Source organism: Branchiostoma floridae, chromosome 6 (assembly GCF_000003815.2).
Source record: "Branchiostoma floridae strain S238N-H82 chromosome 6, Bfl_VNyyK, whole genome shotgun sequence".
NCBI lineage: Eukaryota > Metazoa > Chordata > Leptocardii > Amphioxiformes > Branchiostomatidae > Branchiostoma > Branchiostoma floridae.
Genome location: NC_049984.1, coordinates 14,868,363 through 14,887,085, shown reverse-complemented (window position 1 = coordinate 14,887,085; position 18,723 = coordinate 14,868,363). Strand labels below are relative to the sequence as shown.

Genomic DNA, 18,723 nt, shown 5'->3' with positions numbered 1-18,723 from the left:
CATGCATTTTCCATCGATATCATACCACGGAATCATACATTGTGATTTACTTTCCATTGTGACTTACCAAGTTGTTACACAATGCGCCTCATCTACCGCCACGCCGACAAGCTTCTCCCGGTAAGTGGAGCTGGTTAGCATACCCCGCCATGGTTTCTAGTTCAGCAAGTCTTCTGGAGACGCGAAGACCAGGCTGTATTTACCATTCACAACGCCTCGCTTGATCTCTGGGTCTTTGTGCGTCTCGCCTATCTATACCGCTGAAAGCCCTCTTCTCTTTTGACGTTTCAGTTGATCTTGCATCAGAGACAAGTCTTTGAAGTATCTTATATATTTTGCCACTAGACACTTTTGTACAGGAGTCTTGACTTCCAGTGCTGTCAGCTGCAAATCCCAAAATGAACAGTATTAATTTCAATTTTGTTTGGCAGTATTTTTTATAACTGGAGAATTAGATGCAATGTCCTCGAAAGATGCATCCCAAACTATCTGTGGGTTTGCAGTGCCGACATTGTTTTCGAAACGAAAGCAGAAAACTTTGTCCTTGAGAAGGGATTTGTTAAATCGCCAATACCCTGGCCCCGGGGAAAGTCTGCAATCACAAAGGACAGTGAGATTAAGCTGTGATGCGATTTGAATTTTTTGGCTATACAGCATTTACTTATCCTGTGTAGCAACGAACATTAAGGCTACACTTCTGTCAATGTTTTTGGGGTGGGGTGGTTTTTAGATCAGAGAATATCACGCAACATCTACTTGGCAATATCAAATTACCACAAGGCCCAACACACGGAGATAAGGCAGACCTGGGCCACAATACGGGTGTGGTCGCCGTGAAATAGTGTCTCCTAACAGTAACAAGAAACAATTTCCGCCGCCCTGGAGGGATCATTAACCCCAGCCAGCGAGAGATTGTGTCAACACATGGTATGTATTTTGGCAAATCTTGATAAGTAGATAATACAGAAGGACGTAGTGGTGATCTCAAAAAACATTACATCAAATATAAAAATATCTACTGTGAAAAAGGGGAATGTTAACGCATCTGCGTGCAGACGACTTGCCAAACTCCATACAAATGCGGCAAAGGGAAATAGATATGATACAGATGCGAACACTCATCACATATAACAAATATGAAACTTACAAGCTTACCATTGATACCATCGGACGTAATGGTCATACGATTTTTGTGCACTCGAAGAGTAGGATGGGTCGTCCACTAGGCGTTCATAAAATGCCATCACTGCCATCTGTCTTTGAAATTCGGACCAAGCAAATCTTACCGAATCAGCGTCATCAACGTCGTTCTGAAATTCAAAATATGTCATTATATCGGCCATTGAAAACGTCTATCACCTATGGTACCTCCTATATATTTCTTTCCTGTCGGTTCATAAACTTTTGGTGAACATACATTTGCCTGACTATCATTATGACGTGTGATGACAAGGTCAAGGCTTTTTTCTCAAGATTTCCATGCAAGATTTTAAGGATGATCCTAAAGTAGCCTGCTTCTCATATTGCGATCAACAAATACATCCATGTTAAAGGAATTGTCATAAAGTGAAAAGTGCTCGATACTAGTCAACACAAATTGTTCTGATGATTCACATACACTGTTAATGGCTTTCAGAATAGTTTTGTCGCCATCGCTGAAAAGTGCAGCGTCCTCTGTTCCATTTGACTTTTCAAATGACTCGCTGACGATGTTTGCCACGTATGGAACGACAGCAAGAAGCTGCAATGCAACTTGCACGTTTTGTTGTTGTCGAAACCCTATATTAAGGAAACAAACAAAAATACAGGACTTTAATAAGAAAGAAAACAATAAGTCATCCTTAGATGTAGTGCGTGCATCTTGTTCAATAAAGAGAATTGAGGAATATACTGTATATTGTGTTGACAAATATCTAGGTACATAGGTGCGCTCAATCCAAAAGTAGCTACAGTTTTCATTTGTCGATAGGTGGTGCATTATACAAGTGAGGAATTTTTTTATTATGAAATTGCTTTGAAAATTGAATGTTTTGAACTCAACATACTTGGCTTCATGGCAGGTAGTTGCATCTTCGGAACTAACGCTTTCAACTTCTTTCCTGCTTCCTGGAAATAAAGGCAAGTCATTTTATGAGGAAAAAATTGAATAGCTTAATCATGTACAAAGCACAATTTGACTTCCAAGACCTTTAACTGTGGCATCGCTGCGACACACGTACACACGATCGGCCCCTGCAGATTTACCAAAAAACACAATAAGGGTCCAAACACACAAAGTTTTTTGTTAAACTGTAACTTTTCTGTTGAACAGCACCATATCAGTCAAATCCAATGTTGAGCTCTCTGAGTCAAGTGTTCCTACGAGTTCCAAAGACTTCTGCTTGTTGCCACTTTCTTCCTGCACCGTTTTCTTCTCAGTCCTAGCCGGAATTGCACCGTCCCCTGTAATATCTGGCGGTAAAGCAAATTGTAACTGACGGATAGCAATTATACATTAAACAAGAGTTCCACGACCCCATACCTTCACCAAATGAATCTACCCTTTACAACTGCTGTATAAATTCTGTTTTCCAATAATTATGCAAATAAGGACCTCATTTGCATAAATTATATTCATTGATGAATTCCTCATTTGCATAATTAATGTTTTCAGGTCCCATCAAGACCTACCCACATACCGAATATCAATCCATCCATCCAAGTGTTATCGAGATGTGCTGGTCTTCTACATACATACATACAAACGCTACCCAAAATATAAACTTCTTGGCGAAGGTAAATATAGCAACCTCTGCACCTGTGACTAAACAGTCTCTTTTCTCAGTATTCTTTCGAAAATTCCTCTTATCATTGATTCAATTTTGAACATAGATGAGTTCTATTTCATGAAAGTGAACTTTTGTGAGACTTAAATGATGCTCACCTTCAGAGTCAGGTGAGCTTGTGCCAGGTGCGTTTGTGTCGGTTGCTCTTGCCCTTTCTTTTGTACTATTGGTGAGTCCTCTTGGCCTTTCATCTCCCTTGTTCCGCAGACCGATGTAGCTTTTCAATTTGGCCAGCTCATTGTTCGGACGTTTGGCGTTTGCTGCTAGCTCATATTGGGACATGAGAAACTGCCAATATTAAAAAAAAGCATCGTTAGTAAAAGACTGTCAAGACGTCACACTGCGACCTAAACTGTGAGTGAGCGCAGCGAGCAAGGGAATTCCCCACAGTTGCTGTAATAATGTCTGGCGACTGCTTTGCTCTCATTTGGCGTGAGACCAAAGCTTCGTCATTTTGTGCTCCCCTCACATTATATACGATCTTCGCACGTACTTCGCGATCACAGGAAGGCCGGCTGATTTTAAGACCTTCAGATGGTCTTGCGTATTTTTCGCCCAAAAACTGCCCCCGTCACATATAAGCGAGGCTCGTGCGATCGACGGTGAATAAATCTATTGTAATGAACCTCCCATGACCTCTTGCACGCGGACAAGGTAACACAAAACGTTCCTAAAAAGGCAAGAGATCAATAAATCTTAGTCCTACTTTGTTTAATTTATTCATAAGTGATTTAATAGACGAGTTTAATGATTATGATTGTAGTCCTCCAACATTGTATAATAAGATAGTGTCCTGCTTATTATATCCAGACGATCTTGTGCTTCTCTCTGAAACCGAGCAAGGTCTACAAACATCTTTATGTAGATTAGAAACCTATTGTAAATCGTGGCATTTGAATGTAAATCTTAAGAAGACAAAAGTAATTGTCTTTAGTAAGGGAGGTCGTCTGCCTAAAGACTGCCATTTCCTGTATAGTAATGTAGTAGAAATCGTGACAAACTATTGTTATCTGGGCATTATTATATATAGTAAATTCAGCTGGCACGTTCAAGGCAAACAACAAATACCTGCACAGCAAGAAGGACTCTATAATGCCATCCAGCTCCTCTTCACTTGTTCCTGGCAGCTCGTTTGATGGAGACTCCATACCGAGATGCTGTAACAGGGCTGCTGTCAGGTGTGCCCTGCACGCATGATGAAGAAACTCATCAAGTGCATTGTAGTTTTTCCCTGTAGTGATGACAGCAAAACATGGACATAATTAAAATGAATATTATGTAATCAGATCAAAATCATTGAAATCTATATTTTATGCATATGGTCAGAATTTACATCTGTATGACAGGCATTGAATGGGTTACACAATATGAATAGGTACGTACCTAATCTGTCGACGTACATTTCTTCTGTCGACTAAATCCCTGAGGTGGCTTAGTGTCTCTACATTACGCGAGGAAGACCAGTTCGTCATGGAGAGACACTTTCCAGTCTCCCACTGAAAGTGGAACCTACATAAACATGGGTTAAGGATGAAATACAAATCACAACTAGTGAAAACATAATATTATACAGACTGACACAAACTGGCACATGTACATGTCGTCATAAAACAAGTTGACTACACGCTTCCCAGCCACCCTCTGACATCACCAGAAAACTTCCAAATGAACTCACCTGGACACTCCTTTGCCCACTGCAACCTTTCCAGATCATCTTCATCATGCTGCCGGAAACGTTTTGCTCCTCGTATGTTTTTGCAAGTCGCTTGGTCTCCAACAATTTCCTACAGACAACAGAGAGGCAACAATCACATGACATCTGTCAAGTCTGCTAAAAGGGGTCCTGCATTACTGTATTATCACATAATGTCCTAAACAAATGATGCTCATTAATACATCGATTATAGATATTGATACTAGTAAAGATATTTGTTTTGCAAGACTTCAATAGAAAGTTAGAGCAGCAATGATGAAAGATTATGAAGAATCTTATTACATCAACTTACAAAAACACACACTTTCACATAAATAAGTTCATAGCTGGAATCAAACCTGATCAGGGCAGTGGTCTGGTGTCATCCCCGCCTCTGTAGCGAATTCTCTCAAAATCTTGATATTGTCCGAGGTCTTAGCCTCATCCTTGTCCATCAGTTCCAGGGGGCGGTATGTAGACTTTGTAACTGCCCTGCTAGGTTGGGGTCGGCTGAGATCCTTGAACCTGGTGAAGTGTGTGCACAACAGCTTCTTCACATGTATTGCCAATCTGCCTTTTAGGCTGTCCATGTCCTCTCTGGAAGGCAGCAGGTCTGCTGCACAGAGATCCCTGCGTCTTCCCTGTAGAATGTAACAGAATATCATGCATTAATAGTAGAAAAAGATACTATAAACAATTTCGTGTGGAAGAACATGTACACCAAACTTTACAATCAAGCCCTTTTGGTAGGCGAAGAAGGGAACTTGGATATAAAATCTTACCGCAGGTTCTGAGGACAGCTCAGCAGGAGGGTTGTACCTCAATGGCACCGACAAACGTGTGGTCCAAATCTTCATCTCCCCGTGGTGTCCTATACAAAGGATGGTAAAATAACTCAGTTAAAGCAGAGCAATGGTATGCTACATCCAGACCATTTATAATCTCTGTGTTATACGACATAGAAAATACAGATAGAGTGGTAAAAACTCAAGATTCAAGATCAATGCAAAATATACATATGCTAAAAGTCTCAAATGTTCATACCATACCTTTTCTGATTTGTTGCACCCGCACCATGATATTAAGGTTATCATATGCCCATATCTGCCCTTCACTTGGGATGGGGGTGGACCGCATCTGGGCAGCGTAATCTTTGATAATCTTCGACACTGCCATGTCCGCATGGTTCAGGACCGTCTGTACCTGAAAAGAATGAATATATCAAAAATGGTTGTTTAAAAATAGTAAAGACATAGAAAGTATGGACTCAGCACACCCAACAAAAACTGATCACCAACAAAGAGACACAAAATCCTTCAAATACAGTAGAAGCCGCTTAATTGCACAACCAATTTGCCAGCGTTTTTCGTGCAATTGTCCGGCGTGTGCAATAATGCGGAGTTAAAAAGTTGGACCGTATACGTTTCAGCTGACTGTGCACTGTGACACGTCCATGATTATGGATCAGTCCAGAGTAGTGTCCTGTCTAATGCTGGGAAAGGTTTGACTGCCAACACTATGGTAGTACACTGTGCTGTATCCAGAGGGCAGGCACTGACTGACAGTTGATATCACAAAAGTGACGCACTGCTCAAAGAGACTGCTACTACCGTCTATAGGACCAGAGTCACTGTGTGGTTTCCAACTGGATGCCAAGAACTTAAAACTTTTTAATTTCTCTCATTCACGCAAAAGTCTTTCCCCGCAATCTCAATTACAATAAGTAAACAATGGGGGGTAGAGAACAAATTTTATTGAGTCTGTTTGTCCACAATGTTTGACAAAATTATGTGCCATTATCCGGCATTGGTGGTTTTTCGTTGTGCAGATAAGCAAAGCCACTAACAATGGAGTGAATGGGAGTTTGTTGGGAATTTGGGGACTTTATGCAATTGACCGGAGTGTGCATTTATCCGACATGCAATTAATTGGCTAATAAACACATACCTGGTTATTACAAGTTCTTGCCATGGATCCCAGTGACAGGATGGTCTGGATTCCTGTTGTCTTGTGGCTGTGGTGGTTGGCTATGGTTGATATTATTACTATGGCTAAAGACTGCGACCGGTCCTCTGTGCTTCTTTTGTATGTTGGTGTTATCAAGTTGCTGATTAGGCTGTATATTGTTGGCGCATTTGTCATCATGTAAGCAGTGGTGTCCTGGACGCTGAATTGCAGAATGTCGGATATTGTTCTGATTGTGGTTGATAGTGGGCTGTTGTTGGAGCAAAGCGGCAGTTATCTCCATCTGCAGTTTGTTCCCCATTGTGGCCCCATCCAAGATGGCTGCTGCTTGGCGTGCTTCTGTAGTTGTGTTCTTACATTCTATTTTCTTCCATAACTTCACAACATCATCGCCAAATGGCTGGTTTGTCGATGACGACAGTGTTGATTGGGCGACTGGATGGTGTGGACTGAGTTGAATCCATCTTGCACCGTTGAGAAACCTACCGCAGGCTGGACGGTGTGGACTGAGCTGAATCCATCTTGCAGCGTTGAGAAACCTACCGCAGGCTTGTTTGTCGATGACGACAGTGTTGATTGAGCGACTGGACGGTGTGGACTGAGTTGAATCCATCTTGCACCGTTGAGAAACCTACCGCAGGCTGGTTTGTCGATGACGACAGTGTTGATTGAGCGACTGGACGGTGTGGACTGAGTTGAATCCATCTTGCACCGTTGAGAAACCTACCGCAGGCTGGACGGTGTGGACTGAGCTGAATCCATCTTGCAGCGTTGAGAAACCTACCGCAGGCTTGTTTGTCGATGACGACAGTGTTGATTGAGCGACTGGACGGTGTGGACTGAGTTGAATCCACCTTGCAGCGTTGAGAAACCTACCGCAGGCTTGTTTGTCGATGACGACAGTGTTGATTGAGTGACTGGACGGTGTGGACTGTGGACATAGCTGAAGCCTTGGTGCGCATGCAGCGTTGCAGACGAAAAACCTACCGCTGAAGCATGACTGTAGCTGTGGAAAGGGTTGAATTGGTGTGGCCCAGTTAAGCCGAGCTGAATAGGCAGCAAAGTTGATCTTGGGATCGGCTGAAAGAGGGATACACCCGAGTATGCCGTTCCGGCAGTCCTTCCTCTTTTCACTCTGACGATGGGGAATTCTGCCTTCAGGTATTTACCAACCTCATGTGATGACAGGTTGAAATCTTCCAACCTAATGCAAGGTTACAAAAGAACTCTATTTCAAGTTGTTGTTACCATATTATTTGTTTACTTGTTCATGTAACACATATTTCGTACTTAGTCTAACTCTTGTTCCTTATATGTAGCAAGTTAATATTTGAAGACAACAGTATTCAAGATTACGCCACGTCACCGCATGAGTTCCCTATGATAGCATCTTACACATGCTATGATTCCTAGTTGTTTCCTTGTCTGCCTAAGCGTCAATAGGGAACTCGTTTGGTGACGTGGCGTGATCTTTCTATTCTTTCATTCTTAACAAAGGGTATAGAAAGTAGCTCGTGGCAATCTTAATGCTGGTGGAAATTCCCCCTCGGTCTGTATGTCATCAGGTATGGGCCATACCAGCCAGAGTTGGGAAGGAAAAAGACCCGGTGGTATGGGCTGGTCAGGTATCGGCCTTGCATCCTCCCGATCGGACCTACAAAGCCAGCACACATCAAATAATGTTACGAGTGTGTTTTCCTTCACTAAGAAGAATTTAACTGTCATTGGAAAAGTTTGGCTTAATATCAGGATGGGTATTTGATTGAGACTAGCACACAAGTAAAAGACTCTATGTATTTAGCAACATGTGTACTTTTCACAAAGTACTTTATCCCAAGGAACGTACAAGACATGCAACATGGAAACACTTTAGAACGGAGAAACTAAAAACAAATAGCCTTAAGAAATCCCTCACATATCAACCACCATCTGAATGGAACCAACTAGCGCATGAGTTGCAAACTGGGAGTACATCCAAGCAGCTAGTGAAACACATGCAAAACTCGGCTAATGGCACACGAGGGACTTAATAAAAGGCACATGTGTTCGTTTAATTATTCTTTTAATGACATGTTATATGTTTTGTATGTTATGTGTCTGATAGTTCAGTGTAATTATTTCTTCCTGTCAACAACTAAAAGAGTCAATGAACAATAAGCAATTAACACATTTCATTTGTTTATAAAAAATACACTCACGAAACTGTCTATGCATCCTGAGGGCTTCTGCAGGGTGCTGTCTGGTAGTTGCTAGGGCTAGTTCCATGGGTTGAGCTGAGCTGCCCCTCGTGCTGGCCTGTTCCATGGGTTGAGTTAAGCTGCCCCTCGTGCTGGCCTGTTCCATGGGTTGAGCTGAGCTGCCCCTCGTGCTGGCCTGTTCTGTGGGTTTATTTAAGCTGCCTCTCGTGCTGGCCTGATCCGTGGGTTCAGTTAAGCTGCCATTCATGCTGGTCTGTTCCGTAGGTTGAGTTAAGCTGCCACCTGTGCTGTCCTGTTCCATGCCACTCGTGCTGGCCTGTTCCATGCCACTCGTGCTGTCCTGTTCCATGCCACTCATGCTGGCCTGTTCCATGCCACTCGTGCTATTCTGTTCCATGCCACTCGTGCTATTCTGTTCCATGCCACTCGTGCTATTCTGTTCCATGCCACTCGTGCTATTCTGTTCCATGCCACTCGTGCTGACCTGTTCCATGCCACTCGTGCTGTCCTGTTCCATGCCAGTCGTGCTGTCCTGTTCCATGTCACTCGTGCTGGCCTGTTCCATGCTACTCGTGCTGTCCTGTTCCATGCCACTCGTGCTGTCCTGTTCCATGCCACTCGTGCTGGCCTGTTCCATGCCACTCGTGCTGGCCTGTTCCATGGGTGAAGTGGCAGATGTGCACAGTGTAAGCACACCGTCTGTAGTGGACAATAAACCACATAATTATGCAACAGGGGAATATCTAATCAAATCACACCATATAAGTTCACAAACTTCCTTAACACATTTTGAACTGGACAAATTCTATTTTGTGGGTGTTCCTTCTCTTTCCCTTTGTGATTTTTCCTAGTACATTTATTTCAAAATATGCTTTTTCATTAAATTTTTGTCTCTCAAAGAGTTCTATTAGAATTGAAACAACATGTGCTTTAATTTTCTTTATTTTAAATTTTGAAAAGTGTGCATATTAAACAAAATTTTTACCAATAAATTCATTCCTCAGAAATTGACAAATATATTTTCAAGTATATCATTTAGGAATCTTTGCATCATACACAATGTGTACATTTCATATGGGTTAGTTCTGAAAGGCTGTATAACAACAATGTTTACACCCGCCTGTTCACTTGGTGGTTTCATTTGCTTGTTTTGTCAAAGACTAGTACATGGCGTTATGACACCAAACACACCTTGGGGCAGGCCATTACCATTAACTGCACAGCATTACTTATTTGATACACTTCTCTTTGTGTATGTTTAAGCAGGAATACAATTTTGTGGGAAAAATGGAAACACACCATCTTCCGTGCTTGTGAGGATGACTGTGTTGTCATCCAAGCCGGCAACAATTGCTGGTAACTGTTCCCACCTCAGGCTGTGCAAGCTCATGACTTGAGAGGGGAAATGGAAAGAATATTATTGGTTAACTGAAATAATGACAAATGTAATATTTAAGCAACACAAGAGGATACATAAAAAACTGTTATGAGACTTTACTCAGTTCACAGCCCAGAGCTATCATGAGACTGGACATGCTATTTTAGAGTCGGACGGCTATTGAGGCTGAGACATTGTGGTGTAAGTTTTGCTTCTCTGAGTAGGCGGTTTGTTATTCCGTCCGGGAGCCTTGTTTGTTGGTAGTCCCAGTAGCACGTCGTAGACCTCCTCGGTCGACAGCTGTATGGAGCTGAGCTCGTTGTCTGTGTACAGTGGTAGTCTCTTCATGTAGTCCGGGTGTTTGCTGTCCATAGTTGTCTGAACGAATATGTTGTTCAGTAGTTCAGCCTTCTCGCAGTCCTTGTCGAGAGTACGACCCTGGTAGAGACGTGAAGGGATACCCATCCTTCCCTTTCCGGTAGCGTTTTTCAGTACCGACCACAGGAGTTTGCAGTCGTCAGGACTTTTGATGTTGTCGCCGATGGAGTTGTTATACTCACGTTCTGCACGACGGAGTTCCAAGGTGAGTGTGTTTTTACACCTTGTATAGTTCGTCCAGTTTTGCTGGGTAGGTGCTGATTTGTACTCTCGATAAAGGTCCGTTTTTTGATATTACTCACAATTTCACACCTATTGCGTACATTTTCCAAGTAGACTTCAATGTGTGTAGTTGGTAATGAGTTAGGAGGTTTGCATTGATACTAAATAAAATAATTGTTTATCCAAAAAAAAAAAATATTGCTGTTTCCTATATCTTAGCATCATTTGAGTTTGGATCCGAGTTGGTCCGAGGAGAGATCCCGATCGCAATCTGTACTAGTAGAATTGCCGATTGTCCTAGGACAGATCCCGATCGCAGTCTGTTTCCCATATCTTAGCATCATTTGAGTTTAGATTGGAGTTGGCCCTAGGAGAGACCCCGATCGCAATCTGTACTAGTAGAATCGCCTATTCTCCTAGGAGAGATCCAGATCAGAGTTGGCCCTAGGACCAGCTCCGATCGCGATCACTCCTAGGAGAATCGACGATTCTACTGGATCGTGATCTCTACTGTGACATATACATCTATGATTGTATATTGTATACTAGAAAGGCCGACATTTGCTTAGGAGCAAATACAGCATATTTCAGCCATAGCTTTTCCCATACAACATTTAACTGTCTCAAATAACCCCTGCTCGAAAATGGAACATTTAGGGGCACACCCCAGTTTCTCGCCCCCATTGAAACGTATAGTTAAGAGACTATTTTCAACGACGCCGTATTTCCAAACAAAATTTTCCCCGGGAACTACACCTATACAGTATACAGGAAGTAAAAATGTACCATCTGGTCTAACATATCTGATTTGCAAGAAAATTGTAGGACCTAAAATCTCACAATATCCTAATGAATTTCGAAAGCCCGTAGCGATGACATTATCGGTCAAGCTGCCCGGGGTGCTTCACTGTTTGCGTCCTCGGAGCGATACCCGGAAGCCAAGATGTGTCGACAAAAACTTACCAAAAGCAACATATAGGGGTCGAAGTTTATACTTGGAGCGGATCCGCTACGCTAATTTTACAAGACGTGCCCAACCCGATTCGCATGTGGGAAATGTTGTTATACGTGTCGTTACCATGACAACAGCCTTGGCTGCAGTCTTTAGATATACCGATTAGACAGGGCGTGCCACTTTATGCGAAAAATCGAATTAACTTGCGACCAATCACAGCCAGCAGCGGCTCCAACAAAGGCGGTAACATAACGTCAATCAAGAAGAGGCACGAAACTTTGCGAAAATAAACCGAGAAACTGCGATGTTTGGGACTGGATAACATACACAAGTATCTCGCTAAGGCGTCGACCTGTCAACAAGTTGACGACGCGGAAACTATTGCTTCTACTACAACTAAGTTGAGGGACAACGACAAGGGGCAGCGGTGCAGTCAGGGCTGACACCGATCGCGAGGAAACGATGCCAAGGCCGCGGTGGACGGCTCGACTGTCGAGTCCGTCTAAAATCCAATAAAAATGGCGCGAATGACTTCGTCACATCGGAGACGAGTGGTGGGTGACATGTGTTTACAGTTTGCACCAGGAGAAAAACATTCTTTAACGCTTCCTTTGTCGATAGTTTTTAAACTATGAAAATAGGAAGCGTGACTACTGAGAAAAGAATCTGAACTAACCAAGGAGCTTTTATCTGATAAAAGCTCCTTGAACTAACGTGTCGGATTCGTCATAAATTCCAATTTCACGTTAAATGCATTTTAAATCGTACAAGGTCTGGGTGATTCCGATCGGAGTTTGCAGGCATTGCAAATTAGAATCGTGAATAAAAGTGAATGTTACCGAATAAATAGTATCATAACATTTCTTTTGTCATGCTTGTTCATTTGCTTACGCGCCTTCAACAATAAAAGTGGCATAATACAGACATAAAGTTATCATGTTGCTGCAACATCGTGCTGGCAAAATGTATGTTTATTCATATAAACATTGCACAGGTAACACAATTGTTTAGATTTACAGTTCAAAACATTCTAACGATAAATATTGATGAGGAAATAATCATTCTCGCCATTGTTAAACTTACTTGTCAAATCTAAACTCGCCAATTTTCCCGCGATTTCCGCCAAGTAACATTTCCTCGATTGTCTCAACTTACCCTGCCAAAGTCAAATCTGCCGAAAATGATTGATATTGCTACGCGGAATGTTGGCAAATTCATCGACAAAGACATGTACTCTGACGTTCAAGGAACGCGTACCTTCTGCTACCGTCCAAATGACCTCGTCGTTAACTCCAAATCCTCGCAAAAAAACTATTTTATAACTAGAAAGGCCGACATTTTCTTAAGAGCAAATACAGCATATTTCAGCCATACCCCTTCCCACGCAACATTGGACTGTTCCAAATCACCCCTGCGCAAAAATGGAACATCCTCTTAACAGTACATTATCCCCCAAAGTGGACTGGTATTGTGAATTGATTCCAGGTAAAAACAGAGCTTGCTTCTATTTTTCAGAAAATGACAATAATCACACCTTCCATTCAGAAAAGTTTCATCATGACTGAAAATTGTTGAATGACTTCATGTAATGTCATTAACAATTTTCAGTACGATAACTAGGTGTAAGTTTAAAAAAGTATAAGCTCCTTGTGATGTGGGTACATTTATTATTGCAGTGAACTTTTTTTTATTCAAGTAGGGCATACGATTTAATAATTATCAAGCAGGTGCAGGTACTGTAGGAGCGTTTGTTTTCTTCAAGCTGTAAAACTGTTAAACTGTTTTACTTTGTATGCAATCAGCCATCGAGCCTATTCTTATTTTAGTTTAACAACTTCCTGCCAGACCCGGAAGATACGATTGAACTTTGTTCGAGGATTTATTTTCGTCTGTCTGGTCAGTCTGTTCATACCCTGGCGCTGAGAGTGTTTTATTGGGCTGAAACTCTGACAGTTTAAAGTTACTTACAATTTAAATGTTCAAAGTTTATGTCAAACAACAACAGCACTAGGAACACATACATTTGCTCTGGAGAAAATACAGCAGTTTTCGCAAGTTCTAGTCCAGTGATAGAAATGTGGCCACTATAGACAGGTGGTCACTATAGAGAAAATGCTGATCTATTGACTAGGAGCCATACGTTACACATGATTTCAGTACACTGATCATTAATCATATAAACATTGCACAGGTAAGCCAATTGTTTAGATGTACAATTAAGTTCAAATAATTCTGAAGAGAAATATTGATGAGAAAATAATCATTCTCGCCACTGTCTAACTTATAATTACGTATCAAAACTAAACGCAGATTTTCTAACTAACGCACCTTTCGCCGACTTCATCAAAGGACCGCCGGCTATCAATCAAACACGGCTGTTGATTAGACTTAGAGTTTCAAACAGTCATGTGCTGTGTGCCAGTTGACAGCGAACTTCATGCTACGTGATGTTTTACATTGCTTGGACCTTCTTTCCTACAGCGGTGCTTCTACAAAATATTTAGACTGTAACACTGAGTCCCACATGTTGTATAGAATAGAATTTGACGCAGAACAGCGTTTTTTGCTGGGTATTTTTCTTGAAACATGTCCGTGGGAATATCAGCGAGGCGGCGACGTAGGGATATCAGAACGTCAACAAAAGTCGCACGGCGGCTAACGGCGCAGCGAAGATACTAGCGCTATAAATAAGCGCTTCAACCCGTACAATATTTTTGTATACTGTTGAGCTAAGTAAAGTTTGTTGTTTATGAGGTTTTAGTTGTCTTTGAAGCTTTGACCCGAAATATTTTAAAGTCAAACTGCTGAAGAGAAGTAAGTGACTGCTACGATTATCGTAGATATGGCCCTAAAAAACTGATAAAAGAAGCCTTCTCAATAGTCTAAAATGCAAGAGCTTCCGGGGGGGGCTTCGCCCACCTGGGTCCCCCCCACAGTGGCCCTGCCCCTGGACCCCGCCAGGGACATTCGGCGGCCCCCGGACCCCTGTCCGACGCTTTGAAAAAATCCTGGCGAGAAGTCTGTACGGCCTGAGTCTTCAAGTTAACGTATTGTGTGGTCCCGCTTATGAATATTAATTAGCCTTCGCTTTCCTCTTCGCTGATTGGCTGAACCATTAATTGAATTAACTCTTCCTGCCGGCTAGACGCAGGTGCAGATGTCGGCTCTGTGGGGTGAACGTCCGAAAGGTCATGGCATGGAGAACGAAAGAAAACCAATTTCCCCTAAAAAAAAGTGCTGTAATTAAGCCTTTTACAGTACTTTATGCCAAAAATTTTACTTGGATCATATTACCAACTATCTTATGCCTATCTATACCAAATGTTACTCATACCAGGGTACAGGGGTGCAAAATATACCGTTATAAGACCGTCAACAACAGTCGCACGGAGCTAACAGCGCAGCGAAAATACCATCGCTAGCGTTTCAACTTCGGATAACAAGTTATAAGTACTGTTGAACTCAGTAACGTTAAAGTTTGTTTTTAGTTGCCTTTGACGGTTTGAACTGAAATAGTGTTACGCTAAACTCCTGAAGAGAAGTTAAGTGACTGCTGCGATTATCATAGATATGCCCCTAAGAACTGATACAATATAAAGCCTTCTGAATAGTCTAAAATGCGAGAGCCTTAGGCGGGCTTCGCTCCCCCTGGCGGGAACACTGCTATATACGGGATCATGAGGCCCCGCTTATGAATATTAATTAGCCTTTGGCCTCCTCTTCGCTGATTGGCTAGGTCTTTGATTCAATTAACTCTCCGGCTGACGCGCACAGGTGTGGCTCTGTGCGGGGTCACGGAAGGTCACGTCAGGAGGCCAAAAGAAAACAAATTTCCCCTCAGAAAAGTGCCAAAATTAATCATTTTAAAGTTGTTTATGTCAAAAATTTTACTTGAATCTTGTTACCAAGTATCTAATGCCTATCTATACCAAATTTCAGGTCATTTAATTGTAATACCAGGGTACAGGAGCCAAAAGTGTCCTTTTTTGGTCAAAAATTGGCCAAAAATCGCAAAAATAAGCATTTTGTTGCACTGTACACCAAAAGTGTTATTGAATTTATATGACGGGATTATCAAGGCACATCTGTGTCAAATTTCAGCTCATTCGGTTGCAATACCAAGGTACAGGAGCCAAAAGTGTCCTTTTTGGTCAAAAATTGGTAAAAAAAATCGCAAAAATAAGCATTTTGTTGTACTGTACACCAAAAGTGTTATTGAATTTATATGAGGGCATTATTAAGGCACATCTCTGTCAAATTTCAGCTCATTTGGTTGTAATACCAGGGTACAGGGGCCAAAAGTGTCCTTTTTTGGTCAAAAATTGGTCAAAAAATCGCAAAAATAAGCATTTTGTTGTACTGTACACCAAAAGTGTTATCGAATTTATATGGGGGCATTATCAAGGCACATCTCTGTCAAATTTCAGCTCATTTGGTTGTAATACCAGGGTACAGGGGCCAAAATATACAGTTTTGGTCTAAAATTGACCAAAAAATCTCAATAAAATCACTTTAGAGGCAGATATGAAAAAAATGAGAAAAAAGCATCAAGGTATTGGCCCACTCTACCCCTGTGCCGAATTTCAGGTCATTCGGTCCAGGAACGGCGGAGATGAATCCCTTTGAAGATTGCCCGGGGGAAGAAAGGAGGAGGAAACCTTTCGGATTCCATTATATTCCCCCTTATTATGTATGGCTGAAATATAAAAATAGATTGCTGATTTGGCATGAATTTGATTAACAAGTCAAAAACCTGTATTGATGAAAAATGCTTACCTTCATACTCTTGATCTTCCTCCGCAGGAGATGGATGTTTGGCCTGTCCAAGTAGCCCTTCACTGTCACAAAGTCATCCATGTGGAGGGTGTCCTTCACTGCCTTCACCACAGCAGGGGTTGCAGTGGCAGTCAAGGCCATGACTGGCACCTTCTGAGGCAAGAGGGCACGCAGACTCCCAAGCTCTTTGAAAGTCTTCCGGAAGTCATCATCCCTTATGGAGAACATGTAGACTTTTAGTAATAGTATACTAGTGTAGCGTTGTCTTAATAATTTTTTATCAAGGATCACACCAGGAAAATTGATGCCTTATAAATGCTTATAGTAAACCAAGAATTTATTTTATCGATAATAGCTTACCATTGAAGTATACAGTGAGCCTCGTCCACAGCCAAGAGTGCAATAGGGAGGGGATGGCTCTCGATAAGGCGCCGTAGAATGTAGTTCTGATTCGATTGTTTCTGATTCACTTTTGTGTATGAATTAATAACAGTTATTGTTGTATTGTTTTAATTTTAAATCCTGAGTTGCATTTTGTTGACCAGAAAAGATAAGGCAAATTCTTGTTCATGTGGCTGTGATGAGGACCAAAGAAATCATACAAGAATACTATATTTATATTGTGTATAATTGGGTTACTTACCAAATCGAACATTCTGATCTGGTGTACCGAGATACTGTTTGATGTCTGCTGGTGTCTTCAAGTGTACTGCCTTGTATCCAGATACTCTCATATCGATGTATCTGAAATGAGTGCAAGTTTGAACACAATGTCACAGGTAGTAGAAGGTAGTGCAGACATATTTCCAAAGTATTAAGACATCATGCCACCCTTTACACGATGTCATCAATATAGTGTCACTCACAAACGTTTGTAACATTTGAACATACTAGACTTGACTATTTCTTTCGTTGGGTAGGAGTATCACAACAAGGGGAATGAAAACTACATGAAAGTAAGAACAAATGGGAAACCTAATTTTTTAGTTCAGTAATCTTTTTGATTTGTATTGATATTATAAGTTTTTTTTTTTGTGTGTGTGTTTTTTAAACCCTATTCAGACCGGGCCTTTTTGGTCATCCCTGGACCGGGGGGAGGGGGGGGGGGCTTTTGAGGCCCTCCACTTCTAAGTCCTATAACTCTAACACGACGTGCCGTACGGCCACCAAATTTTCAGGACATTATGTCGACATAATTTCTGACAAGTTTTGTACGTTTGACGTTACGTTGACGTAATATAACGTAACTATGGCGCCATCAATTTGATTATATTGGCCGAACCCATGAAAAAAGGGTATTCTCAGAAAACTCAAGTTATGCTACAAAAATGTAACAACAAGTGCAGATAACAGAATAATAATGTTTATTACAACTTGCGTTGCCAATAGCAACATCAATGACGTCAAAATGACATCATAAAATGACGTCATGCACATCAAAGACATGAGTTGGGCTCCACCATATTATATCCACCACCTTGAATTTTTAAAAATACTTTTTTTGCAACAAATAATCACAAAGGGCAATGGAAATAGACTAAATTCATTCATTTAGATGGTTTTTGATGAAAAAATACCAGGGATTTACACATTTTAAGGGATAATACTAGTAAGTAAGGTTGTTATTCTTGATCTGGCCATACGGTCCGCCATTTTGGGCTGATGACGTCATCAAATTAGCATAATTTATGCATTATGAAAGATATGCTAAATAATACACGATTTTATTTATGCAACAAAATAGTAATATAGCAAATGTGAAAAATGCATTGTTAGAACCAAAAATAGTGATTTTTGGCAAAACTGCCTGTCAACAAACGGTTGCCATGGCAACACGAAAAAATGGAAAATTTGTCAAACTTTTTTTAATTGTTGCCAACAATATTTAGGAAAACTCACCAAATTTGGTGGCTCTAGCGTAAGCCGTTCTGGCGTTATAGGACATCAAAATTGGCGCAGGCCTCAACCCACCCCCCCCCCCACCCCGTCTGAATAGGGTCAAAGTTTAGTTTTCGAACCAGAGAGGACCACAAATAACTTGATAATGTATCGACAAAATGGGGGAGGGGGGGGCGAACTACGGTGCCCCGACTGTTAAAAAACAAGTCATTGTGTAAGTAATAACGATATGAATAATCTTACCTGATGGGCGACGAGTGCACTAAGTGGAGAAACAACAACCTCGATCGTAGGTTCGAGGGAAATGTTGGGTAGAATTTGGAAACACAGCGCCTTCCCTTAGTCTCTACCAGACTCCGGATGCTGGAAAAATCGTAGAAATGGAACAAATCAGGAGTAAGCCGGCCAGAGGAATATAACCGGCCAGGAACAGC

General features: G+C 41.6%; 2 protein-coding genes across 2 annotated transcripts; both read right to left on the bottom strand.

Moving 5' to 3' along the window:
- Nucleotides 1-4,871: 4,871 nt before the first annotated feature.
- On the bottom strand, nucleotides 4,872-7,201 carry LOC118418125. Its single transcript, XM_035823957.1, has 4 exons — nucleotides 6,466-7,201; nucleotides 5,568-5,721; nucleotides 5,301-5,389; nucleotides 4,872-5,159 (listed from the first exon to the last, which is right to left on the bottom strand). Exons 1-4 carry the CDS (start codon nucleotides 6,661-6,663, stop codon nucleotides 4,872-4,874), a joined length of 729 nt encoding a protein of 242 aa, XP_035679850.1. The 5' UTR covers nucleotides 6,664-7,201.
- A 1,396-nt stretch (nucleotides 7,202-8,597) lies between these two features.
- On the bottom strand, nucleotides 8,598-9,342 carry LOC118418124. Its single transcript, XM_035823955.1, has 2 exons — nucleotides 8,682-9,342; nucleotides 8,598-8,617 (listed from the first exon to the last, which is right to left on the bottom strand). The coding sequence occupies exons 1-2, from the start codon at nucleotides 9,340-9,342 to the stop codon at nucleotides 8,598-8,600; spliced, it is 681 nt and encodes a 226-aa protein (XP_035679848.1).
- Between the last annotated feature and the right edge of the window lie 9,381 nt (nucleotides 9,343-18,723).